Source organism: Capricornis sumatraensis, chromosome 3 (genome assembly GCF_032405125.1).
Source record: "Capricornis sumatraensis isolate serow.1 chromosome 3, serow.2, whole genome shotgun sequence".
Lineage (NCBI taxonomy): Eukaryota > Metazoa > Chordata > Mammalia > Artiodactyla > Bovidae > Capricornis > Capricornis sumatraensis.
The window spans coordinates 38,241,730-38,266,750 of record NC_091071.1 but is presented as its reverse complement, the minus strand read 5'-3'; the positions used below and the strand labels follow the sequence as shown (position 1 = coordinate 38,266,750).

The 25,021-nt window shown below is 47.0% G+C and overlaps 2 protein-coding genes across 6 annotated transcripts in view; one reads left to right on the top strand and one right to left on the bottom strand.

The window, feature by feature from the left end:
- Window positions 1-4,231, bottom strand: part of GLYR1 (glyoxylate reductase 1 homolog) — a 31,517-nt gene extending 27,286 nt beyond the window's left edge. For 4 of the 5 annotated variants that reach the window (XM_068969277.1, XM_068969278.1, XM_068969279.1 and 1 more), the window contains exons 1-3: window positions 4,165-4,206; window positions 3,058-3,094; window positions 2,044-2,123 (exon numbers count right to left, since the gene is read on the bottom strand). In XM_068969277.1, coding sequence (XP_068825378.1) covers window positions 2,044-2,123; window positions 3,058-3,094; window positions 4,165-4,202 — 155 coding nt within the window. In that variant the 5' untranslated portion in view covers window positions 4,203-4,206. Of the gene's footprint in view, window positions 1-2,043; window positions 2,124-3,057; window positions 3,095-4,164 lie in introns of all 5 variants that reach the window. The other variant, XM_068969276.1, reaches the window with a different exon arrangement.
- Window positions 4,232-5,012: 781 nt separating this feature from the next.
- UBN1 (ubinuclein 1) overlaps window positions 5,013-25,021 on the top strand; it is a 31,561-nt gene continuing 11,552 nt past the window's right edge. The window contains exons 1-12 of the mRNA XM_068967675.1: window positions 5,013-5,138; window positions 8,366-8,653; window positions 11,557-11,643; window positions 12,204-12,299; window positions 12,658-12,792; window positions 13,481-13,584; window positions 14,239-14,677; window positions 21,171-21,241; window positions 22,421-22,550; window positions 22,744-22,862; window positions 22,999-23,127; window positions 23,311-23,454. Coding sequence (XP_068823776.1) covers window positions 8,405-8,653; window positions 11,557-11,643; window positions 12,204-12,299; window positions 12,658-12,792; window positions 13,481-13,584; window positions 14,239-14,677; window positions 21,171-21,241; window positions 22,421-22,550; window positions 22,744-22,862; window positions 22,999-23,127; window positions 23,311-23,454 — 1,703 coding nt within the window. The 5' untranslated portion in view covers window positions 5,013-5,138; window positions 8,366-8,404. The remainder of the gene's footprint in view (window positions 5,139-8,365; window positions 8,654-11,556; window positions 11,644-12,203; window positions 12,300-12,657; window positions 12,793-13,480; window positions 13,585-14,238; window positions 14,678-21,170; window positions 21,242-22,420; window positions 22,551-22,743; window positions 22,863-22,998; window positions 23,128-23,310; window positions 23,455-25,021) is intronic.

Sequence of the window (25,021 nt, the reverse complement as noted above, 5' to 3'; positions counted from 1 at the left end):
TTGCACAGAGTCAGATACGACTCAAGTGACTTAGCAGCAGCAGTAACAATCCAGAGCTCTGTGGCCAAAGTAATCCACTACTGAGAAACAATCTGGAGATTTCCCCTTCAGAAGATACAAAGAATCTAAACTCTGCCTCAACGCTGACCACTAAGAACTCCTCCGGTAGAACTGCTGGAGATCCTTTCCCTTTGTTTCCTTTCACTAAGGCAACAGCTTAGCCACAAAAAGTTAACATGTTATCCTCCTCTTAATGACTTTTTATGAAGAACAGTATCAAGGAAGTTTAGAAGGTTAAAGATATTATATCTAGCCACTGCAGTGTATGGTGTATCCGCTTGCTTATGAGTCTCCTCAAAGAACTTCTTAACATCATCACCATCACTAACACGGTATTTTTGTGTCCAGAAAGCACATCTTTTTCACTGGCTTCACTGGTCTGCCTGGCTGAGTGCTTGAGTGCTGAGATACACTCAGCTCCCATTTTCTGTGTCCTATTTATACACAGCGACAGTTTATTTCTCTAGACTTTCAGCGTGTTAAAAATTATCATAAAAACACAATGGCTTTCAGGTCCCCTGTAAGCTATTTAATGCTCCACTTTCTGTGAGTTCCCATTTGTGTTCCAGACTGGTGACTTCTTCATTTAGCTAATCAAGGTAGGCCAACAATATTGCCCTGCTCTCCTCAAGCACAGGTTCTTTACCTCTGGGAGGAAGTCTTTCTCTGTCCACACGTTCAACTTATCTCCCAGTGGTTTATGGTATCCTCGCTGCCTGGAATGCCCCTACTATTCCTCTCCAAATTCTACCCATCCTCCAGAGTTTGATCCAAATCCTGTCTCTTCAAGACGACTCCTTTGACCCTTGTTCAAATTTCTCCTTGCTGTTCTCGATTTCTCCTTGTTCTAGAATCCTTTAATAATTCCACTCCTTCTACACTTGGTCCCATCTGAAGTGTTTATGTCTTGTTACCTCAGTTCCCGGAAGACAGGGACCATAGCGTTTGCTTTCCCAGAAGTTCTCTTTGGTGTCTGGCTGCACATTCAGCACTTGTTTTATGCATCCGATGATCTTTCTCGTGATGTGCACGGCATTAGCAGAACATCCCCTCTTCCAGACTGTCTCTGGCTCTCACAGCTCTGGGCCAGTGACTCCCTTGAAATATTGCCACCAAAAGGCTGCTAAGTTGGTTTGAGACAAGCACTAGGGCTGGGTATGTTGGTACATGTGTGTATGGTGAATGCAGACATGCCATGCAAACTCTAAACCAGGATGAGCACTCTGACACAAAAACTTGCTAGTGAAGAGCACCATTTATAAGAGAGTTTCCTATGGAATATCATATATCACTTTCTACAAGCATATACTTTTCAAACCCAAAGCTACATTTTCCTGTAAGAACCACATATACAAACACAATTACTTAGAGAAATTAAACCATCTAGCTAGAACCAGGCAATCAACTTGATGGAGTGCTGAGAAAGCTAACCAAGTCACTGGAAACACGAAAACACATTCCTCTCTTTGCTGCGATTTATTATATGGCCTATCAAAGAATCTCAAATTAACAGTCCTGATTTCAACTCTAGAACACATCTGGTTAAAAAGCTTTACTGTTACAATGCTAGATCAAATCATCTAGTTTTACAAGAACAAGGCTAAACAACTATTTTTATTAAGACAAAAGAAACTTTACCTTTCACTATAACTCATGCCCGAACCACAATGATAAACAGCCATTAAGAAAACCAAACAAAAACAAAAGGATCTGCTTGGAGGGGAGAGGCGTTGAGTATAAGAGATGGGAAACCCTATCTCAATGAGGTGATCACATCTAGAAGGCATCGCCCTATTTTTCAACTGATGTCTGGGAGACAAGAATAACACCTTTCATTTAGGCAGAAACCAGAAGGATATGCCAGTTTTATAGACCATGATAAGACTGAATTAGGAGACCGAATTAGAATATTCACAAAGCAGCTTCAACCCAGGGCAACTCCCAAACATAGGGAAGGTGAAACTCTTAGTGAGCTCTACTCACTGATCTTCTGTTCCAAAAAACTTTACAAAGAAGCATTTCTTCCCACGTGGTTTCTTTAAGTCCTTGGGTGGGTTAACAATCTACAGGATGAAAGAGGAAAACAAAAAGTTTTTTTCCACAGTGATAAGTTGGTAAGAAAAAACATGAAATAAAAGAAATATGTCTTAAAAAACAAAACCAAACACAGGGCCTAGTTTATGTCCAAACCTGGTGCTTTTCTACTGAGATACGTGAAATGCGCAAATATTCTAAGAGTTTCCAACATCTACTATCATCTACAGTGTTCAGTAGATACAATATCTCTTTAACTAAAATGATCCCGTTTTAAAAGTATTACTCCCTGCAACATGACCCTGTCATCAGTGAAGAAACATACGGGACACTCCTGAAAATTCTTTTGTACAAAAGAGTTGAGACAGGTGACAACAACAGTGACGAATAAATAAGGCACTGCAAATGCCATATTGCAAAGACACAGTTTAAAGACATTTCCTGGGCTCCAAGCAAGAATATAAAAACAGAACATTTGGAAGGCTATGAAGGATCGCCTCATGCAAAATGTGGAATGCCAGCTTCTGCAAAGATGCACTGGAGCAGCACATATGGTAAAATGGAAGAAAATTTAAACTTAGTCGGGACAAAAATACTTCGACTTTTCACTAACCTACATTTAGATTTTTTTTCTTCCCGGAAAGTTTATTTTCTTCTCCTTTTGTTCGATTTATGCAAAGCTATTCAAGTCATAATGGATTTTCAGGATTAAAAGACTTTTATCAAAAACCACTTCTGAGTCAAGAAATTATAATTCGCTGCAGATTAAAAGATCTGGTTTATGTATACTGCCTTTTCTAAATAAACTGATACTAAAGAAAAAAAAAAATACAAAAAACCAGTATGTTATTTAAATAAGCCCAGTTTAACTCAATGCTAGAGTCTGTGGGGAATTCCATCTTACATGATCCCCCTTCTCAAAGCCAACTTCAGACGTTCTTCCTTCAGTAGCAAGACACTCACCTTTCCCGGCCAAGGAGGATACCGGCCGAGTTTTCCCCTAGAGAAAACACAGAGAGTCAGCATTTGCTCTGGAAAAGCAATTCCAGCTCCTTCAACACACTCAACATGCAATTTATTTTTCCTAAACCTCCACCTTCACCCTCCACTGCCAGACTAAAAGCTGGCAACAAGGAATTCTTAAACGTGGCTTCCACAGCTGGGCCCAAGATGCCCAAATTCCTCAGAAACGCAATGCAAAAAAAAAAAAAAAAAAAAAAATCGAAGACTTCGGTGCACCAGGTATGTGCATCCTTTTGGTGACGAGGAATACAGAAAGACAAAACAAAACCACCGACAGCCGTTTGTCTAGAGCCTGCCCCTGACGTGACGGGGGTGGGGGGCAGCTCGCTCTGTAAACACAAGACTTCCCCTTCACAAAGTCTGGTTTAATTCACCAGCCTGGCTTTGACAAAACGCTAAGGGAAGCCCTTCCTCCGGGTCGAAGAGACGAGCTGCGCAGCTCGAGGGAGGCGGCTCCCGTCTCGGTCCGGGCGGTTGTCTGGGACACAGAAGCCGACAACGAGAGGCACCGGTCACTGCCAAGCCTTCGGTTGTAATGGAGAAGTGTTCCCTTCATTTCTTCAAAGCGCAGCGCCGGCAGTCAGCTTTCGACACCCCCGGGCCGAGCCGCCCGCACAGGTGGGTTCCGTCGCGCAACGCGGGTGTCGGAGGGCTTTACCCAGACGAGACGGCCCCGCGGGCTCCCCGGCTCTTCCTGGGAGCCCCCTAGCCCAGACCCCGGGGCGAGGAACCGGACGTCCGTGGAAGCCGCGCGGCGCCGGTCACTCTCCTCACAGTGGGCTGCCACGCGTCCGGGTCCGGAGCGCTGCTCTCCCCGGCCGGCCTCGGTGCTCGGAGCTGGGCCCACCGCGGCCACCCTCGGCCTCAGTCCCCCGGGGCCAGGCTGCCCCTTCCGCCCGGCTTCACTCCCTGTGCCGGCACCTCGTCTCGCCCTTTCTCCAAGACCTGGAGTGCGTAGAAAGGCCGCCTCGGGGCGGGCCACACACCCTACGCCCGGGGAGGCAGCTCCCCAGCGCACCGCTCTTGGCCCCGGCCGCCCGGACTCACCACACCAAATCGCCGAGCCGCAGACTCACAGCCGCCATCTTACCACCCAACCACCGCCGACGCACGGGCGGTCGGGAACATCAGCTCGCTCCGGCGCCGCCCATTGGAGTGAGGCGGACCACGTGATAGGGGCCGGTCGTCCCCCCGGCCACGCCGCTGCTCTGACGTCACCGCGCCCGTCGGGGCTTATTGGCCGGCCGAGCGGCACGTGACCCGGGCGCCGCGGTCTCCGCGCGCCGGATCCCCGAGACTCCCGGCTCCTTTTCCCCTCCCTCCGGCTCGTGACAACGAAGCGCCGCGGTCCGAGGCGGCGGCGGCGGCGCCGGCGACGACGGTGCGGCCGGCGGAACGAGCGAGGGAGCCGGCCGTGCGGCCCGCCCCGCCCCCGGGCTCTGGCCTCCAGCGCCCGCCCCGACAGCGCTTCCGTTACGGCCGTTAGTCCGGCGCGGGCCCCGGGGCCGGCCGCGTCAGCGCGCCGGTAGCTGCCTTGACGGACTTTGGCGCGGCCTGGAAGCCAGCCCTCCGCCCGCGCCCGGGGCCCCGCGCCCGGCGGGCTCTGCATGGTCGCCCCCGCGGGGCGGACAGGTCTTTCGGGGCGCTCTCTCTAACAGCCGGCGTCTCGGGAGCCGCTCCGACCCTGCTTCCGCGCTGCAAGTTCTCCCCGGGGCGCAGCGCTTCCCGCCGCGAGGTTCCGAGTTGCCCGGCCGACGTGGAACCGGCGTCTCTCCGCTTCCTCCTGGGCCGGCACAGCCGGCGATCCGCCCCCGCCCCACCCCCCGCTCCGCTCACTACCTCGGGCGCGCGGGGACCCGGCCATGGGCCGCGGTGCGGGCCGGCCGCCCGCCGGGAGGCATGGCTCGGGGGCCGGCCGCTAGCGGCACCGCCGCCCGGGCTCTTGGGCCGGCATGAAGACGGCCGCGAGGGACACGAAAGCTACCCGCGGGGCCGTAGGCTGCGTCGCGCCGGGGACAAAGGTGCGTGTCTTTGTCGGGTCCGGGCTCTCATGTCAGTCTTGTAGTTTGACACTTTTGGGGGAAGTTGGGAGCAGGCTCTTTTTTGACAGCAGGAAGGCAGATGCTAAGGCGTCGTTTATCAGTGCGTTAAGACTAAGCCGTTCAATGGGGAAGTGGGGACAGCAGTTGAGCACAGTGTATGCCTACAAGTCAACAGCCCAGGTAGAAAATAAAAAAATTTTCAAGATCCCCAGTTCTAGTTGTAGAACCCAAAGAATTCAAGGCCCATGTTGACTTAACTTAGAACCGGACTTTTATTGAGCCATCCTGTGCTCAAAAAAAAAGGTGGCAGGTCTACACACTGTCTCCCAAAGGTATTTGGTTATAAGAGGTGGGTTTTAGCGAACTCGAGGCCCGGTTTCTCTTTGCAGTCAGCTTCCTCTAAATACTGGTTTCAGGACAGCTAGTTTCAGGAGCTGTCATTCACTGTTAACTATTTCATGTTGTTTTAGAGACTAGACCGATCTTTTTTAAAGCATATTTAAGTTTCCAGGAAATAAGAAAATTAAACACATCTTCCTAGTTTAAGAACTCTTAATTTTTGAGGAATTAAAGGATACTTTTTAATGACTTAGTACAGCTTATGAATCGTACATCAGCATCACACTGGACCCTAAGGAAATTTGCGATAGGGCTGGGAACATGGTAATAAGTAAATGTATTGTCTAATATTATCTTGGTAGTTCTAGCCAATGCAATAAGACATGAAACAAAAATAGAACATTATTTTTCAGAAAGGAGGAGACAAAATTATTATTTCTGTGATAGGATAGGACAGCTTATTTTGAAAAACAGAGTTAAGGGAAAACCAGTAAAATAGCTAGGAATTCATTGAAGAGACTAATTACAAAATTAGCATTCAATATTCGGTGGGTTTTTCTAAATTTCACCAATAATCATTTTGAAAATATGATTGAGAGGGTATATAGAAACAACAAAAAGTACCATTCCTTGGAATAATCTGAGATACACAAGGAGGCTTGAATTTCTTGGATAACTTGGGTTGAGGTTTTTTAAGAGGGGTGCTTTCATTTGTAGAATACTTTGCTTTTCTTTAGAATTAAGAGTCAACTCTTACAATTGAGTGTTTAAATACTTAAGCCTCTTAAGCTTTTTCAACAAATCTTATTTATAAATCTAAGAATGTATACATAAAAATAAACATTTTAGATTTTTTCAAATATTTGAAAAAAAAATTGATTTTTGACAAAGTTTCAGTTAAAGCACTAGTTTAATAGATTCAGTTCAGTTCAGTCGCTCAGTCGTGTCCGACTCTGTGACCCCATGAACCGCAGCATGCCAGGTTGTCACCAACTCCCAGAGTTTACCCAAACTCATATCCACTGAGTCAGTGATGCCATCTAAGCATCTCATCCTCTGTTGTCCCCTTTTCCTCCTGCCTTCAATCTTTCCCAACATCAGGGTCTTTTCAAATGAGTTAGCTCTTCACATTAGGTGGCCAAAATATCGGCATTTCAGCTTCAATATCAGTCCTTCTAGTGACCCAGGACTGATTTCCTTTAAGATGGACTGGTTGGATCTCCTTGCAGTCCAAGGGACTCTCTCAAGATTCTTCTCCAACACCACAGTTCAAGTTTAATAGATTAAATTCTCATAAACAATGAACTTTAAAAAAAATTAGATTTCTTTGAGTGTTTTAAACTGCACTTAAAGTTCTATATGTTCTCCCGAGTACCTAAAACTTCTAAAACAGTGAACTCGTAAACCTAAAGTTAAATCTTTCCAGGACTTAACTCTTGTAAGTCTAATAAACTTATAGATGTAAGTCAGGTCTTTTAAAAACAGACTTTCAATTTTATATTTTTCTAAGGATTTCAAATTAAAATAATAACCACGAGATGCATTTTTAACCATTAGATTGACTGAGGTCATACTATCTAAAATTTGGACCAAGATAAGGTTACATTTTTAAATTACCTACTGGTCAGGCAGGGACCTAGTTACCACTTCTAAGTTGACCTTTCTGCATCCTCTATTGGTTAATGTGCAGATTCTCTTCATATGGTGGGACTTTGCCTGCTTTATGAGTGGGTACTTTTATGTCTTCACCTTGAATTTGTTTCTATAATCCAGTGCATCACAGATGTCATGGGAGCCCTTGAAGTTTCTTTTAGGGGAATTTTTTTGACATGTTAGTGCATGGTGGTTTTTTGCTGCCAAAAACCAACCTGTTTTGCTGCCAGTTGCTTTTCTTCCTGATTAGAATTATTTTAACTCTTCATTTTTAGATATTTTATTCCCTTAGCTGGTTTTATAGGTCACAGTTTTATGGTCACAAAGGGAATATTGCAGTGTACACATACACATAATGTATATGGATATTGTGTGCATGCTCAGTCGTTCTGACTCTTTGTGACCCCATGGACTGTGGCCTGCCAGGCTCCTCGTCCATGGGATTTTCCAGCTAAGGATACTGGAGTGGGCCGCCATTTCCTTCGCCAAGGGATCTTCCGCACTCGGATCAAACTGCATGTCTTTCGTCTCCTGCATTAGCAGGCAGATTCTTTACCAGTAGTGCCACTGGGGAAGCCCCTGGAAGGTCTTTGGCCTGTGATATTTTGTCACTTTGCTGAGGCCCAAGTCTGGGTAGTGACAGACTGGTATGAGGAAGTGAGTCCAGCCACACTGCTCTTGAGACAGTGGTCTTAAACTTATCCTGGGGCGGGCAGAGCTTCTATGAACTGATGAAAACTTTGTGAAGAATGGCCCTACATAAAAGTAAACTGCTGGTGCTGAAAACAAAGAGGTTTTAAGAAGGAGATTATTCTCAGTCCAAAGTTTTTAAAAAAGTGTATTGGATAAATTAAATGAAAACCAATTTTCTCTACGTTCCTTTGCAATTCTGAGGATTCTTTAAGGCTGTATCAGCATGGGTTCTCTAGTGTCAAGGATCTAGTGAATATGCATTGGACAGAAAGACTGGAAGTACGCTAAATTGTGATTATCTCTGAGTATAGGATTTGGGATGCTTTTCATATCTATATGAAGTTTTTTATATTTAAAGTAAATAATATTTAGGCAGAAAAAAGTAGTAAATGGTAATTAAGATAAATTTAACGATGATTCTTGACAGTGAATTTTTTTTTTAATTTGTAAAACTAAACACGAAAAAAATCACCATTTTTATTTTCTTGGTTTGACCTGGCTCTTGTTTTCAATATTAACAGAAGCCATGCAGTGACACCCGCTAAGACTTGTTGGTAGCCATGTCGGAGCCCCACAGGGTCCAGTTCACCTCTCTCCCAGGTTCTTTGAATCCTGCGTTTTTGAAGAAATCCCGAAAAGAGGAAGTTGGGGGAGCAGAGCAGCATCAGGACTCGGAGCCGGCTGCGGCCGCTGTTCGGATCACACTCACCCTCTTTGAGCCGGATCACAAACGTTGCCCAGAGTTCTTCTACCCAGAGCTGGTGAAGAACTTACGAGGGAAGGTGAAAGGACTTCAGCCCGCAGACAAGGTACACCGTCATCCCCAGCGCACTCTGCGGATCTGATGCTCAGGGTAGTGTGTGCTGGAAGGGTTCCAGAGGGTGGAAGCAGCATACAGAGGCTTGGCCTCCCCCTCAAAGCAAGCTCATGGTCTGCCAGTTTTGCCTCTGGAGGGAAGGGTTAGAATTCTTTCTAGAACCATTTTCCTTATTTATGCTAGAGAAAATGTATGGTCACATCCAAGGCTAATTTGTATTATGACTAATTAATATGAATAAACACCAGATTTTTTCATGCCAAGGCTATAAGTGTTGCATCTTAGTGTGACTAGCCCCTGCCTTTTCCAGAGCTGGAATTTCATGCTGGGCATTTCTCTTTTCCAAGGGAATCTCATTGTGTCTAATACAAGGGCAGACAAAGACACAGACTGCTCTGCTCTTCTAAGCACAGTAGTATTCTGGATAGTTTCTTTACTTGGATGGATAGAAACCTATTTTTGTGGGTTTTGTTTTTGTTGGGATTGTTGAAGTTTTTTTCCCCCTGCCAGAAATGGGCAGCCTTTATGGCTTTTGATAATCAGCTTGATTTCTTAAAATGTTTTTTAAATGATCTGTTTATTTTCCTGGCAGACTTGTTTTACGTTTTTAGTATGCTATGTTGCAAACGTGTACAGTGTGGAGAGAATAATATAATAAACCCCCATGTGCCCATTACCCAGCTTCAGTTATTACTGATGTTTTGGCAATTCATTAACATTGCACAATTTTTTATAAACTTTTAAACTGAATTATGTGCATAATGAAAGCGCCCATGTGATAAATGCACAACTTGATGGACTGTCCATGAACACCCCGTAACCTGCACCTAGATTACAAAATACAACATTTGGGGGCCAACAGAAGCCCTCCTTCTTCCTTCCCCAGATATTGCCTGAGCCCTCAAGGGTGACAGCTGTCCTGATTTCTATCAGCTTTGCATTTTCTGTTTTTCATGTCAGTGGAACCATGCAGTTTGAGAAGGAGCTGGGTCAGGAGCATTTATTGTAAGCACCTGCTGTAAGCCTGTGTGCTCTGCCAGCCTCTGTGGGAAAGGTGTGCAGGGTCCTGTGCTGGCAGCGTTCCAGTCTCTAGACTGGCTCCAGGGACATGGGGGTTGGGCTGGCATGGCTCACAGTGTCTGTCTGGGGTTGAAGAAATCATGCAGGTGCCTGACTCCTCTGGGCCATGTTCCTTCCATCTGATCCATGGTTGTGCTCTTTGGGGTGCCTTTGGTCCGCAGGACTATCCACTTTTTTTAGATAAAAATGTGTTTCCTTAATAAAGATCTGATTGATTGAATGAAAGCCATTTCAGTCTGTGCCAGGTTGTATGAGGGCCAGTGGGTAGGCTGAGAAAAAGTTAATTTCACATCCATTCATCAACTCTTCTCCAAAGTAGGAACAGTATCCTCTTCCTTGAGAGGAAGAGAAAGTAGCAGGAATTGGTTATTTATTTATGGGCTCAAACTAAATCAGTAGGTCAACTGAGATTAGAACTCCAGTGCTCTGATTTCACCTTTTGTGGGGTTCAGATGCCCTCCTCAACTGCAGAAAAATGCTTGGGTCTTACATAGAGAACTTCGGATCCAATTTGAGGGGATTCACTTCTGGCATCAGGTTCAGAACTCCTAAATTACCCTGTCTACTCTGCAGTGTTCAAAGCACAATGTAATCTGACACATTTATGTATTAACTCACTTAGCACGTGTGTCTTAGAATGTGAAGGCACTGTGCGTAGAATGCTGAGGACTGAGTGAAGGTGGGGAGGCTGCTGTCCCAACCTCAAAGGAACTTTGCACTCTTGTAGATGTTTTAGGAGAATTACACCCACACAAGTAACAGGAGTCACAGTGTGGTAATTGTTAAGTCTGCTGCGAATACAGCCCCTGGAGGGCTTGGACAGAAAGGAGCTTACATTCCAGATGCTGTGTTTAGACAGAGGCAGACCTTCATGCATTCAGGAAATAGTGGATGACTGCTGCTTGCAGGGCATTAAGAAGTGGACATTAAATCCAGTGCTGCTCCAGATGAGCGGGGTTTCTTAAAATTAGTTGAACCAGTTAGGTTATATGTGATCATTGTAGAAGAAGGAAAAGTCCAGTCTTGGTGTTTTTTTAAGACTCCAAAGTCTTAAGTGTATTTGATACAGAAGTCTTTTATTAAAATTAAGATTCCTTGTCATGAAAGCTTAAGGTCCAACTCTGGAAAATTTGAGAAAGAATAGAAAGGTTTATGCAGTATAAACTTTCGAAAACTACTTGAAAATATCTGGAGATAGTATTGAGATTGGGAGGGAAGGGAGATTATTGATCCTTCAAGATAGGCTTCCAAGGAAAAGGAATGGCACAAACTTGGGTTTGACTATTGATAGCACTGAGAGAAGAATAAGTTCATACCATTCTTCTAACCAGTAAGGTTGAACAGCTGTCAGGAGCTTGTTCTGTGCTCAGTGGGTTCTTAGCCTTTCTGAGCCAGTGGCTGCTTTGCAAGTCTGGTTGAAGCCTTTGGACCTTTTCTTAGAATAATGTTTTTAAATGCATAAAATAATTTTTAGTATTACAAAGGAAACCAGTTATATTGGAACACAGTCTTACGCGGGGGTGAGCATCCCCTGACTAAACTGCCTTTGCCATATTTGGAGCACTATAGGACCTAGTACTTCAGTGGCTGATTGTAGATATTTAATCAAGTCCTGTTGAGCCTCATGAATGGAAATTTTACTTTCAAACAAGTAAGGTAAACACGGATGGGAAGGTGATATGTATTTCCCTTGTCTTTTCTGAAAAAGCTGTTTTTATTATATAGTTTATCAGTGTGGAGTCAATGAAGGTACAATGAATAGCTTTGTGGGAACGTTTTTGTGAATCTTGTTTCTGTGGAATGGTCTCTTTACAGAAGAAAGATCTCTTGGATCCTTTCAATGATGAAGAAAAGGAAAGGCATAAAGTGGAGGCCCTGGCTAGGAAATTTGAAGAAAAATATGTAAGATTTCTCTCTTGGGCAACAGAACAACCTTGTTGGGTGGGAGAGGTTTTCAGACATTTTCATATTCCTTTAGTGGTTTATCCAATCAACACTAGTGTGACACGAGTGTAGAGCTTGGGGAGAACAGAATGAAGTTATTAAATGCAGTAAGGTACAGAAAGTGCATATGGCAGGAACTCGTGTGGAGCTAAATGGATGAATAAACATAAAGAGGGTTTTACCCGTAGAATTTATCCTGAGAATAAGTGTTTTGATGCAAGGCATATGAGACCATTTAGTTCTTTCTTCAGTCTTAGGCCACTGTATGCATTTACAAATCTGTCCTATATTGAAAGGTCTTCACGGAGCAAGGTTTTGGGGGATGTGTGTAAGAGACTGGTCCAGTGTTTTATAACCTTTAGTCATTAGCTTTTGGAGTTCAAGGCAACAATTCTGTATATTAAAAACAAAAAAGTCCTGTGACCCTGGGCCTAAAAATTTGTTTAAAGTTTAGATCTTGTGTTGTATGTTCCTATCACAAGTATAAAAACAAGCATGTGATCTGTTTTAAATTTTAGGGTGGAAAGAAACGTAGAAAAGACCGAATCCAGGACTTGATTGATATGGGTTATGGTTATGACGAGTCTGATTCCTTCATTGATAACTCTGAGGCGGTGAGTACTTAATGAAACCACTGAAACCACCAGAAGTGCGTCACCCAGGCCCCTACTGACAGTGCCTGGAGCTGGGGGTGGAGGCAGAGGGTGTGCCCTTTCAGTGGAAAGAGCTGCTGTGAAGGGACCGGAAGTGACACCTTGATCTGGGCCTTGGTTCCCTCTCCGAATATGGTGATCAGATCTGTGCAAAACACCTCCTAACTTGGACATTGGTGACTGACCTGAAGCATACCTTAGTATGCTGTCTGAAATGTGACAGAGGAACAGAGTCACATCTGTTCTGTCAAGATGCACTCTGCACCTGTGGACGTAGCACAGACTTCGGAGCTGACCCAAGTTTGTTTTCCCCCTTCAGTACGATGAGCTTGTTCCTGCTTCTTTGACTACAAAGTATGGAGGATTTTATATTAACTCGGGAACCCTGCAGTTTAGACAAGCGTCAGAATCTGAGGATGACTTCATTAAGGAAAAGAAGAAAAAATCTCCCAAGGTTAGAACATTGCTCGCTTTTGGACTTCAGAAGTGCTTTTTGACGTGACTTTATGAGATCAGTAGGTGACTTGCCTGAATCTGTGCGGTTTAGGATGGCTCAGGAGAGTGGCGGAGAGGCATCAGCTGTGCCGAGGTTGGCGGCTCCCTTCACACACGTGTGCCGTGACCCTGGAGGCTCCGTCATTGTGTCCGTGCCTGTGTCCCAGCAGGCTCGGCGGGGACTCGCTCCTCGAGGTGGCCCCAGGGCGGGGATGAGGGCAGTGACAGGTGTGGAGTGAGGGACGTGTGCACCAGCTTACTCTGTCTCATCTGTGTACATTAGAGGACTTCACCCCAACAAAAATGAGTTAGCCTTAAGATAAGCTTATTGTGAAAGCTATCTATGACTGCCTGGGTGTTTAAAATGCGAGGTAGGCCCCCACACAGCTCATTTTAAAACAGAAATGGTTCAGGCTGCAGAAGGGCCTCTGTTGCCTCTGGCCCGGGTTTCCTAGGAGCTGCTGTCAGTGGGAATGTTGTCCTGACCTGCAGGTCTGTGGTCCAAGGACTGAGCTGAAATCCTGTGTTCGTGGAGGAAGTAAGACAGCTCTCAGGATATAGCCTGGGCGGAGAAGGCCAGTGCTGCGTGGTGCACTTGCTCCCAGAGCTAGGGAGCCGTGTAACTGTGCCTTGTCTTTAATTCTCAGAAGCGGAAGTTGAAGGAAGGTGGTGAGAAGATAAAGAAGAAGAAAAAAGATGACACTTATGACAAGGAGAAGAAATCGAAAAAGTCCAAGTTTTCCAAAGCCGGGTGAGAGGCAGCAGCTTCTTTGCTAGGAGGACTCGGCACCGTCAGGGCCGCCAGGCCGTGCACCCACCTCCTCACAGCCTCGTGGGGCCGCGGGCCTCACGGTGCCACACGGCCTTGTCGGGGCCCTCACGTCTGTGTGTCGGGCATCAGAGCGCGCTCTGTCCCGCGTCAGTGTTGGCGGGTCTCTCTGTCACTGTGTGGCTGCTGCCGTTCCTGTTCTCCTGAGCACCCTCCTCTGCCCCCGGTCTCCTCTGTCTTTGTCCCCTTTGTCTTCTCCAGTCCTGCTTCCTCAGCCTCGGTCTCACCCCAGCTGCCCTCCAAGTTGCTGCTGCTCCTGCTTTCTCCCTTTAAATGTCTTTCTTGCCCCTCCTGTTTTTCCAACCTTTTGTTTCAGCCTGGCAGTGGTTTTAAAAAACCCATTGGATGTTTAGCATTTTGTGTTACTGTTTTGCTAACCTGTATTCAGTCTCAAGCTTCGGTCCCAGCAAGGAGGAGCTCCATGTACCAAGAGGAGGGAGGAGGAGTGACGGGGTGGACTTGTGGCTGAGGTTCCCGGAGACCTTTGTGCTGGGAGTGGGGCTAAAGCCCCTCTGGAAATTTCCCTCGCGAGGGGTCCTGCAATCTTAGTAACCGACTTCTCCCTTTTACTTGCAGCTTTACAGCCCTCAATGCCAGTAAGGAGAAGAAGAAAAAGAAGTATTCTGGGGCTTTGAGTGTTAAAGAGATGCTGAAGAAATTCCAAAAGGAGAAAGAGGCTCAGAGAAAGAGGGACGAAGAACATAAGCCCATAGCAGTGTCATCAGCAGAAGCTCAGGGCTTGCGGGAATTGGAAGGCACCTCCGACCCTTTGCTCTCGCTCTTCGGCTCTGCCTCTGACAATGACTTGCTGCAGGCGGCCACCGCCATGGACTCGCTGACGGATTTGGACTTGGAGCAGCTGCTCAGTGAGTCTCCAGAAGGAAGCCCCTTCCGCGATATGGATGATGAAAGCGATTCCCTTGGGGTGGGACTGGACCAGGAATTCAGGCAGCCCTCTTCCCTTCCCGAAGGCCTGCCTGCACCCCTGGAGAAGCGCGTTAAGGAGCTGGCTCAGGTATGGTGACATGGAGTGGCTGGGCTCTCCTGGAAGCGATTGGGCTGATCGTTGCTGGTCCCGAACCATTTGCAGCTCATGGCCCAGAGCAACCCTTAGTCAGTGGGCGCTCCTAGTGTCTGCTTTTCCAGGCTTTCTTCCCACCCCAAGCAAGGGCACAGGGTCACCTCTGCCTGTCCGTTCGTGATTACTTCACGTCTGGAAAATTTACTTCTGGAGAGATTTTTCTCTCCTTTGTGCCTGTCAGAGTATCTTTCCTTTTGTGTGACATATATTCATGTTGGCAGTAGGCAGCTGAGGCAGAGATCCATCTCTTTAGTAATCTTCTGGAGGTTTTGAACATTCATAGAAGTTTGCAGACATGTTGGGCGTGGGGCATATGCTTAGTTGCCACTGGGTTTAGTGTTAGGTAGTGATTATAGGAATCTGGAATGGTGATAACTAAGAAGAGCTGAACCATAAGTGCTGTCCAACAGCCCCACGTTAAAAGCAGTAACGGTCTTTGGAAAACAGCAGACATGCCTCCTGATTTCCCCCTGGGGATGGGGAGTTGATCTAGTGCTAGAGCACTAAAGCCTGTGAACTCCAGGGCCCATGAATGCCCATGCTAAGCCAAGCACGGGTCACTAGTTATAGTGTATTTCAGTTAGAATGCCATTTCACCTTGGACATCCTGACTGTGACAGCCCTGGGGGCACTTATTCTCCATAGCTTAGGTTTCAAACCAGTGACTCTCAGTGTTTGAGAATCTCTGTTGTGTGTACTCGTCCTCATATACACTAGGACCAGGGCAGGATAAAATGTTAACCACTTCTGCAAGTGATTTTCTCACTTGCAAAAAATACTTGATCAAGGCATGTGAAATAATTCAGACATCTTATTCAGAGCTCTGTTCATCCTTGTGGAATGAGCACAGTGTTGTTTGAATGTACCCATTTAAATGAATTATGCCCTGTCAGGATTCAGGGTCTGTCTTAACAGGATGTTAAGGTAGAAGTAGTTAAATCTGAACTTGGTGTGTATGAGCTTATTGTCCTGTGCTTGCTCTCAGAATATATGTTAAAAAAAAATATTACCCCTTTTCAGTCTTGTGGTTTGTAATCAGATTATCCTGTAGCTTCTGAAAGCCTTGAGTCAAGTCAGATGTGTGTGGCAGAGGCTAGTCATTCCTTAGAGGAAAGTTAAAGTGGCTCTGGATGCGCCCCTGCTGCCAGTGCAGGGGGTGTCCTAGTCTGATAACTGAGACTCAGTATTACATTTTCTTGGGAAGGATGTGGAACAGCGTTGGGTTGTGATTTGAGAAAACCTTACTCTGTGGAGCCCATCAGGTGGATGCTGAGCAGACTCTCCTTCCTCGGGAATTGCCGAGTCTCGGTCGTCTTTCAGGCGTGATGCAGGCAAGTCAGGAGCCCGTAGGTAAGGTAGGCTCAGGTCCTGGTGAGGAGGTGGTGACTGTACGTCACTGTACTGGCTTGAACATATATTCACGTGTGAAACTGTTACTTCAGCCAATCACCTGGCCCTTCAATGGCAGCATTAGGAAACTTGGGAAATTGGGAAAATCCTGCCACTCTGAAAACTATTTTCAACTCACTTTCTTTTCTAGCCTCTGTGTATATGTTTTTATGCAGTTGTAATTATAGTTGTGAATAATTGTTTTCTGCTCTTTTCACTTAATAAATATCATTATAAAGCCCTCATTATTTTTAATGATTGCATGAACAAGAAAGCTTATTTTAGAAAGTGACTTAATGCCACTGTGAAGGCTCCTGGTGCTGGGGGCACTTGGCGCCGCCTGCACGTGTGCACAGGCGCTCTATCCCCAGGCCCTGCTGTGAGAGTCTGCTGGCAGAGGTTCCTCCCAGGGAAAGACGCCTGTGTACACAGAAATTACACATGATTTTCAAAAGTCACGTGGGGATCTTTGGATCATTAATAAGAAGCCTCGTCCTAGATCTTGAACTGGACATTATTTTTTTTTAATTTAAATTAAACGATGTATATAACTAACATTGGCAGTGTTTATGTTTCTCGCTTTATTTTTCACTCCCTTCTTTTTCTTTTTTTTCTCCTCGCTTTGTTTTTGTGATGCTTTGTTGAGATTTTAAATCTTGGCCCTAGGGGGTACATGTATCAGTTTCTACTGTGTCTAAACCCACCCTACCCCACCCCACACATGTGGTGGCTCTCGGGGCTGCCTTCAGCTGGTGAGATAGCTGGGCCTTGGGATAGCTAGGACAACAGGGCCTCTCCCGTCTCATTCTGGGCAGGACAGTCTCGGGGTAGTATCTCAAGAGGGTGAAGGTGGAAGCCAGAAGACCCTCATGCTTTAGCCTTCGAGGTGGTGTGCACCTCTGCTACACTGTGTTGGGAAAGTAAGTTAGCAGCTAGCGGCCCCCTCCCATGGGGACGCCCCGTCCCGGGACGGGAAGAGTCCGTGGTCCTGTTTGCAGTCCCCCGTGGTGCTGAAGCAGATTCTAACGTGATGTGCATCAGTCTCCCAGGGAAAAATGTTTTGCAGTTGGAACCGAAAATAAGATTTGTCTTCTGACTAGGTGTTATTCTTAAAACTTCAAAAAATATATTTGAAAGTGTCCATGTGTGAAGGAGAGATTCTGAGAGGGAGCGCTCCAGCGCTGTGTGAGCCCACTTTCCGCTTTCTGCTCCCCTCTGCTGTGCCTGTTCACGGGCCCCAGGGAGCCCATGGTTTGACCTGAAGGCCTTGCCCCTGTCTGTCTTCTCCTAATATGTGTTGGTTGTGTCTTGTCTTGCTGGTTGGAAAGCTCAGGTAACGTTGCCCCTTGATATGTAACTGTCTTGATAGAGTTTGGCAGCTGCTCACCCTGCCCCGTGCAGATGACCCGTGTCTGTTTTCTCTTCATTCAAGCATAAAATGGAAAGGATAGTGATACTAAAAATAGAAAAGAAACGGAGACACATGTTGTCCACCCTTCTACCTGCTCAGTGCTTACCCTCCTGTACAGTTAGAACCCTTGCATTGCAAAACTAAAGAGACACCGATTCACAGAAAATAAGATAGAAAAAAACAACTTTGAGACCTCCCTCGTGGTCCTGTGGTTAAGACTCTGTACTTGCAGTGCAGGGAGCACAGGTTTGACCCCTGGTCGGGGAGCTAAAATCCTGCACGCCTCGCGGTGCACCCTAAGAACAAACGAACTGCTTTGGTCTTTGTCAAGAAAATCATACCAGATTTCACTCTATTCGGCAAAAGCAGGTACAGTATATAAAGTTGTGATCTAGGTGCTGAAAGGCTAGAAGTGGCTCTTCTTAATAATGAATAAAGAGCTCATTAAAAGGCTCTTGGAACTATTGTAAATCAGCGTGATCTGGCTGTCTGGGTTTATTTCATTTCCTAGCTAATCTCGGAGTGATTGATTTAACTGATTCATACAACCGCCTCCGGCAAGGGTGTTTCTCATTAGGGTTGTGGGATCTCAGTTCTTCCTGGCAAACTATCAACTACATAGTGGCTCTTTTATTTAGATTTATTTAAAAATGCAGCCCTTGACTGCTTCAGCATAAAGCCAGATCGTCAGAGATACTGTTCTGCATGATTCAGAAGGCATCAGGAAAAAATAAAATTATATAGCCAGAAAGCTTCTGAAATGGCTGATATCTAAAAATTTGATTGGAGGGAATTCCCTTGCAGCTCAGTGGTTGGGACTCCTTGCTTTCACTGTCAGGGGCCTGGGTTCAGTCCCTGGTCAGGGAACTAGGATCCCACCAGCCGCACAGTGCGGCCAAAAACAAAAATTGGAAGCCTGAGGTGTTGCTGGGTCTGACAAACAGGCATTTGAAGTGCATGTTAATTAGGTTTAATTAATCTAAAGGTGCTTCTGCATCTTACAGCTAGCAGTGTGCTAAGTCATGTCAGTCGAGTCTGACTCTGCGAGCCTGTGCACAGCCCCCATTGACTGCAGCCCGCCAGGCTCCTCTGTCCATCGGATTCTCCAGGCAAGAACACTGGAGTGGGTTGCTGTGCCCTCCTCCAGGGGATCTTCCTGACCCTGGGATCGAACCCATGTCTCTTACATCTCCTAGCGCCACCCGAGAAGCGCTGTAACCAGCAGTCTCTAAGTTGAAAGAATGACTCCATTTTGTTTTTTCTCAAACTGAAGTCACAATCCCAGTACATTAAAGGTGCCACAGGGGAATTCCAAACTCCCTGACAGCATAAAGCGTAACAGGTGACGCTAGTGTTGCCCTCTCTTCCTTTCCTCTCTGCCAGCCATCTCTGGCCTCTGTCCCTCCCCTAGCCGAGCTAAATAAATTTTTTCACATCCTCTGCAAGTTTTGTCTGGTACTGAGCTTTTCTTCCTCTTAGTTTTCATCCTTGCAGTGATAATCTGTTCATTTGTGTGTTCATTCATCGCCCACTCAGCTGACTTTTACTCAGTAGCTGTTAGGTGATGGGCCACTGTGGGAAACATGTTGATGAGTAAGATTCAGTTCACATTCTCCACGAGCTTGTTGTACAAAGTGGTAGCCATGTAAACAACGGGCTGTGGGACAGAGCAGGGTGAAATAAGCTGTCATGATTGGGTGGCCAACAGGATGGTCCAGTGGACTGCCAAACTTAAGGAAGGGAAAGGGGCTCTTGAGGGCCCGTTGGGATAGGACTGGAAGCAGCAGGCTTGGCCAGCCTCTCGGGTGACGTGGCCTTCTGGTAAGCCAGGGCACAGGGCTGAGAACAGGCAACATGTTGGATAACAGGGACACCTGGTATATGGTGGGAGGTGGGGGCTGGAAAGGATGGTGAGGCCATGTCCTGAAGAACCCTGACTGCCAGGTGGAGGAGTTTGGGTTTGATTCTAGGCTCAGGAAGGCCTCCCGAAGTGCTCTAAAGAAAAGTGAGAGGATTTAAGAAGGGTGAGGTGCTGTTGTTAGAAGTAGGGACTTGGGAGGAAGAGCAGAAAGGAGTGGTTTAGATTTCGGACAACTTGATTTGTCTACTCCAGGATCATTCATTCAGGGAGATAATTGATAGTTCTGGTCCAGAGCTGAGGATAGACGTTTAGGTTGTGTTTGTTATTTTGTGCATACGTGTTATTTTGAAGCTGACGGGGAGACATTGTTGGGGGAAGAGGTCTCTCGATGGAACTTGGGAGCGCGCCTGCAGCTGAGAGCTAGTGGAGGAGACAGGATAGAGCTAGGAGGTCAGGACAGGACCCAGAGGATGTGGTGAGGGGAAGGCCTAAGGGGCTAGAGAAAGGTCGGTGTTCCCAAGGGTTGATCAGGACTGATCATTTCACTGTAGACAATCACCTCATTGTCTCTATTTACGATCAGTATTATATGTCGAGCCTGACATTTTATTTTGCCTAAAGCCTTTGGACCAGTGAACTTCCTTGGTGGCTTAGACAGTAAAGAATCTGCCTGCGATGCAGGAGATGCTGGTTCGATCCCTGGGTCAGGAAGATTCCCCTGGAGGAGGGAGTGGCAGCCCACTCCAGTATTCTTGCCTGGAGAATCCCATGGACAGAGGAGCCGGGTGGGCTGCAGTCCATGGGTCACAAAGAGTCGGACACGACTGAGCAGCTAACTTTGAACCAGGAACCTCTTGGGTGTGGGTCAGTGGTTCTTGATCTTCTACATGCTCGTCACCAGAGTGATTTTGGTGGGTCCTAATCCTGGGGCCTCTTTTAAGGAACACAGGCCTTCCCGGGAGATTCCGATGGGATGCGTCTAGGGTGCGGAAGGCCGCTAGGTGCATGTGGCCAAATAGAGAACCCCGGTCCAGACCTTTGCGTGCTGCTTTCCTCTCTTGTGCTTTTGGTGGCTTGGCTGCCTCCTGTGATTGCTTCGGGGGTCTCCAGGGTGGCCAGCCAGGCGCTTGTTAACTGTGCGCTCATGGGAAGCACAGCACCATAGCAGCCTGCTCTATCTGTGTTAGTAAGTCGTCAGGTGGGCTAGTCATTCCAGTGGTCTGAGTAAGAGAGTTTGTGATAGCATACACTAAATAGATTATGAATTGTCAAAGAAGTGTGGTTTCTGAATGCTGAAGCAGCACATTATTACTGTTACTAATATTGTTTTGGTGAATAAAGGCCTTCAGATATTGCAGGTTTGTTGAAGTCCTTGATCGTTTTGTGCTGTAGATGGTATGGAAAACACAGCTCGCCGTTTAGATGCTAGAGTGCCGGGCTGAGGAGCTCGCTCGCTGGTGAATCAGATTCACGGGTCCCTTGACTAATTTTCTTCACATAAGACTCAACCCTCTTACACAACGGTTGGGTCAAGTCCTGGGAAGAATGGACTGTCTGTCCGTAGATTCTGTAGCAGCCTGTGAAGAGAGCTGGATGCGCCACTTGGGGAGAATGCAGCGGTCATAGGCGAACTTAGTCTGGATTAGGATTGAGCGGGGCAGGGCTCAGCGAGGGTTTGTCATCCAGTGTTCTCTAGGCCTGTGGGTGAGTGTGTGGGCGGTGCGGGGCCAGGGCACTAACGGCTGTTCCTGTCTGCTGTGAACCAGGCTGCCAGAGCTGCGGAGGGAGAGAGCAGACAGAAGTTCTTCACCCAGGATATTAATGGCATCCTCCTAGAGTGAGTATCTTTCGCTTCTTTGCATTTGCTGTTACCATGCAGGGGTTCAGCAGGCCTGGGGAAGTGGGAGTACAATTGAGGGAAAAGAAAGCCCTGATGAGATTTTTAAAAATTGGTTTCTATTGCTTTATTGTGGTTTTTTTTAATAGAGGTCAGGGGCGGGGACATCAGTTGTTTTGTCTCTAGAAACTGCTAGACCATCCTAACCTGGGGCAGCAGACGCTGTTGGGACTCTGTGTCTTCATCACAGCGTGCTGGGGAGGGTGTCGTGCTGCCTGCCCGTCTCTGAGGAGGGGGAGAGATGGCTCGGTGCAGGCCCGGGCCCTGTCCTCAGGAGCACTCCTCGGCGAGCCTGGTCGTCCTCCTCGTCGCACTTGTGCTCCGAGGCCAGTGCTCACCCTCCCACTCCGCATCTCACACACCCCAGCCTCTGGGACGCCCTACTGTCTGAATTGGATTAAAAAGAAGAAAAAAAAGCCAAAACCCACACATACAAATCTGAGCCAGATTCTTTGTATCTGGCCCTCCAGCTTTGCCATTTTCTTTCTGGTTGCATCGTGTACCAGAGGAAGCTGATTATGCAACTGCTGAGGGTTTTGCATGTGTGAAACCTATAGTTAAGACCAGGGGATATTCTAGCGAAGGACCTTGCCTGGCCAGGACAGAGGGAGATTGGCCATTTGGGTCAGGGAGCACCTGAGGGTCTGCACAGGTGAGGGGTTTGTGCCCTGGAGTGTGCCAGATCCAGAGAGCTCAAGGGATGGAAGACAGACCACATTCTGCTCGTCTCAGTGGGGACGCTGCAGGCGTGAGGATTTCCTTGACCACGTAGTCAGGGACAGAACTTGGAACTGTAGGGGGAAAAAGGGGAAGCTCTGCTGGAAACTGTCAATCCCAAGCAACTCAATTACTTCCCAGCTTGAAAGCATTTATGCTTTCTTTGTTTATGAAACTTAGAACTTCAGAGCTTGCACTCTTGGAGACTCGATTTTCTTGACACCTTTGACTCAGTCTTGTCTTTGACCTGAGAACCGTGGTGCACTCTGCCTAGCCAAGTTCGTCAGGTTTGTTGTGCTGGCCGCTCTGTGATGCTGTGTGACTGGCGAGATAAGGCTTGGCCCACTCTTGGCTCCTGCAGATGAGAGGTGCTGCGGTGGGTAACTGTGCTCTGTTCTTCAGCATAGAGGCGCAGACCCGGGAGCTGAGCAGTCAGACCCGTTCTGGAGTGTATGCCTACCTTGCTTCCTTCCTGCCCTGCAGCAAAGACACCTTGGTCAAGCGCGCACGAAAACTGCACCTCTGTGAGCAGGTGGGTAGCCTTGCAGGGGAGCCCTGTGGCTTCGGGCCCAGTGGAGAGGGTGGCACACGCTCACAGGTGCTGCGGCTGCTGCTGCACGACCCGCTGCTGCACGGCCTCTCTGCGGTCGGCTATGCTTAGAGTGTGTCCTCGGCCTAAAAAGTGACATGTAAACCAGACTCATGACTGGTCTTGCTCTTAGCAGGGTGGGCGTCTGAAGGAGCCACTCCAGAAACTTAAGGAAGCCATTGGCAGGGCCATGCCAGAGCAGATGGCCAAGTACCAGGGCGAGTGCCAGGCCCACACGCAAGCCAAGGCCGCCAAGTAAGTGCGCCCCTCGCTGCCTTCAGCATCCTCACCTCTCCTGAGAAGTCATGGGGGCTGGAGAGGGGGTCGGTAGGCAGGAGGAAGCGGGTCTGTGGTGATCTTAGGGTCCCTCCTAATTCTTCCCACTCTCTAGGATGCTGGAAGAGGAGAAGGACAAGGAGCAGAGAGAACGGGTCTGTTCTGATGAGGAGGAAGATGAAGAGAAAGGGGGCCGGAGGATAATGGGACCCCGGAAGAAGTTCCAGTGGAGTGATGAAATCAGGTGTGCCCAAACTGGGACCTTGCCTCAGTGGAGGGTTTGTGGGGCCAGTGTCTGAGCATGTTCCTGTGTTTCTAATGAAGGTTAGAACCTTTTTCTTTAATGAGGGCTGCTGAAAGCACATGATTGAAACCTTGAAGAAGCGTTCGGGTGGTTTAAAGGTTGTGACTTATGCCCGCTCTGCAGGGAGCTGCTCTGTCAGGTGGTGAAGATCAAACTGGAGAGCTTTGACCTGGAGAAGAGCAAGGCCCAGTCTTGGGAGGACTACGTGAAGGCGTTTCTGGATGCCGAGGTCAAACCTCTCTGGCCCAAAGGCTGGATGCAGGCCAGGTGAGGGCCTGTGGGCAGCCAGTGTAGTCAGTGTGACCTTAGGGTGGAGCATTTTTGCGGACCATGGAATTCTTCAGGCCAGAATACTGGAGTGGGTAGCCTTTCCCTTTTCCAGGTTATCTTCCCAACCCAGGGATTGAACCCAGGTCTCCTGCATTGCAGGTGGATTCTTGACCAGCTGAGCTACAGGAGAAGCCCAATCTTGTGGTAAAGAGATGTTTTGAGTGATTCTTCTGTGCCAGGCCACCAGAGCCCCACCCTCGGAGTCACAGGCTAGTGGATTGGACTATCATCTCACCTGAGAAGCTAGGGGCTTCTCTGTCTCCCTGGGAAGAGGGAGTTGTTTGTGGGATGCTGTCTTTGTCATTCTTTATCCCACTAAAGTTCTATGGCTGTATGCCCTTTTCCGTTGTGACGTAATGGCACCTACTGGAAGTTGGGAGGCAGGTGCATGTCAGGAACATTCTAATTTTCTGAACAGAATTCTGATTTGAAACTGGCAGGAGTGACTACTTCTTAGAGCCAAGTGCCAGACTTTTGTAACAGGCTAATTTGTGTTACATAGCTTTCCATGAATGGACTGTATCTGCAATAGACAGAGAAAGTTTCCTATAACTAGTGTTTTTTAAAAAAAATTTTTGGGGTGAGGAGTGGTAAAATATACTTAATGTAAACTTTAGCATCTTTCAGGGCACAGTTCAGTGGTGTTAGACACACTGACATGTTTGTGCAGCAGCACCAACTGCGTGTTTCCCCTCCTCGCAGACCTGGAGGCCACCATTCTACTCTGGTTGGGACTACTCTAAGTACCTCGTATCAGTGGACTCATACAAAGTGTCTTTGTGTCTGGCTTACTGCACTCAGCATAATGTCCTCAATGTTCATCAGTTATAGCATGGATCAGAACTAACTTCCTTTTTAAAGCTGAATAATATTCTCCTGTATATATACATTTTGCTTATCCATCCGTCTATCAATGGTACTTGGTGTTGCTTCCACATTTAAGCTATTGTGAATAATACTGCTGTGAACGTGGACATACAGACATCTCTGTGAGACCCTGCTTTCAGTTCTTTTTCATGTACACCTAGAACTGGAATTGCTGGATTGTATGACGATGTGTTTAACTTTGAGGCACCACCGTAGTGTTTTTCATGATAGCTGTTATCTTTTACATTTCCACCAGCAGTGCACAAGGTTCCACTTTCTCCACATCCCCACCAACAATTGTTGTGTTTTTTTTTTTTGGTAGTAATCATCCTGATGGATATGAGGTGGTGCCCTATAGTTCACTTTGCTAGTGATTAGTGATATTGAGCATCTTTTCACGTACTAACTGTACATTTGCATATCATCTTTGGAGATGTGTTTATTCAAGTCTTTTGACCATTTTTAAATTGGTGTGCTTTTTTGTTGCTAAGTTTTAAGAGTTCACTATGTATTCTGGATATTAACCCCTTATTACATACATAATTTCCCAATATTTCTTTGTTCTCTGGGTTGCCTTTTTACTCTATGGATAAGTGTCTTTCAACATAGATGAAATGGACAAGTTTCTAGAAAAGTT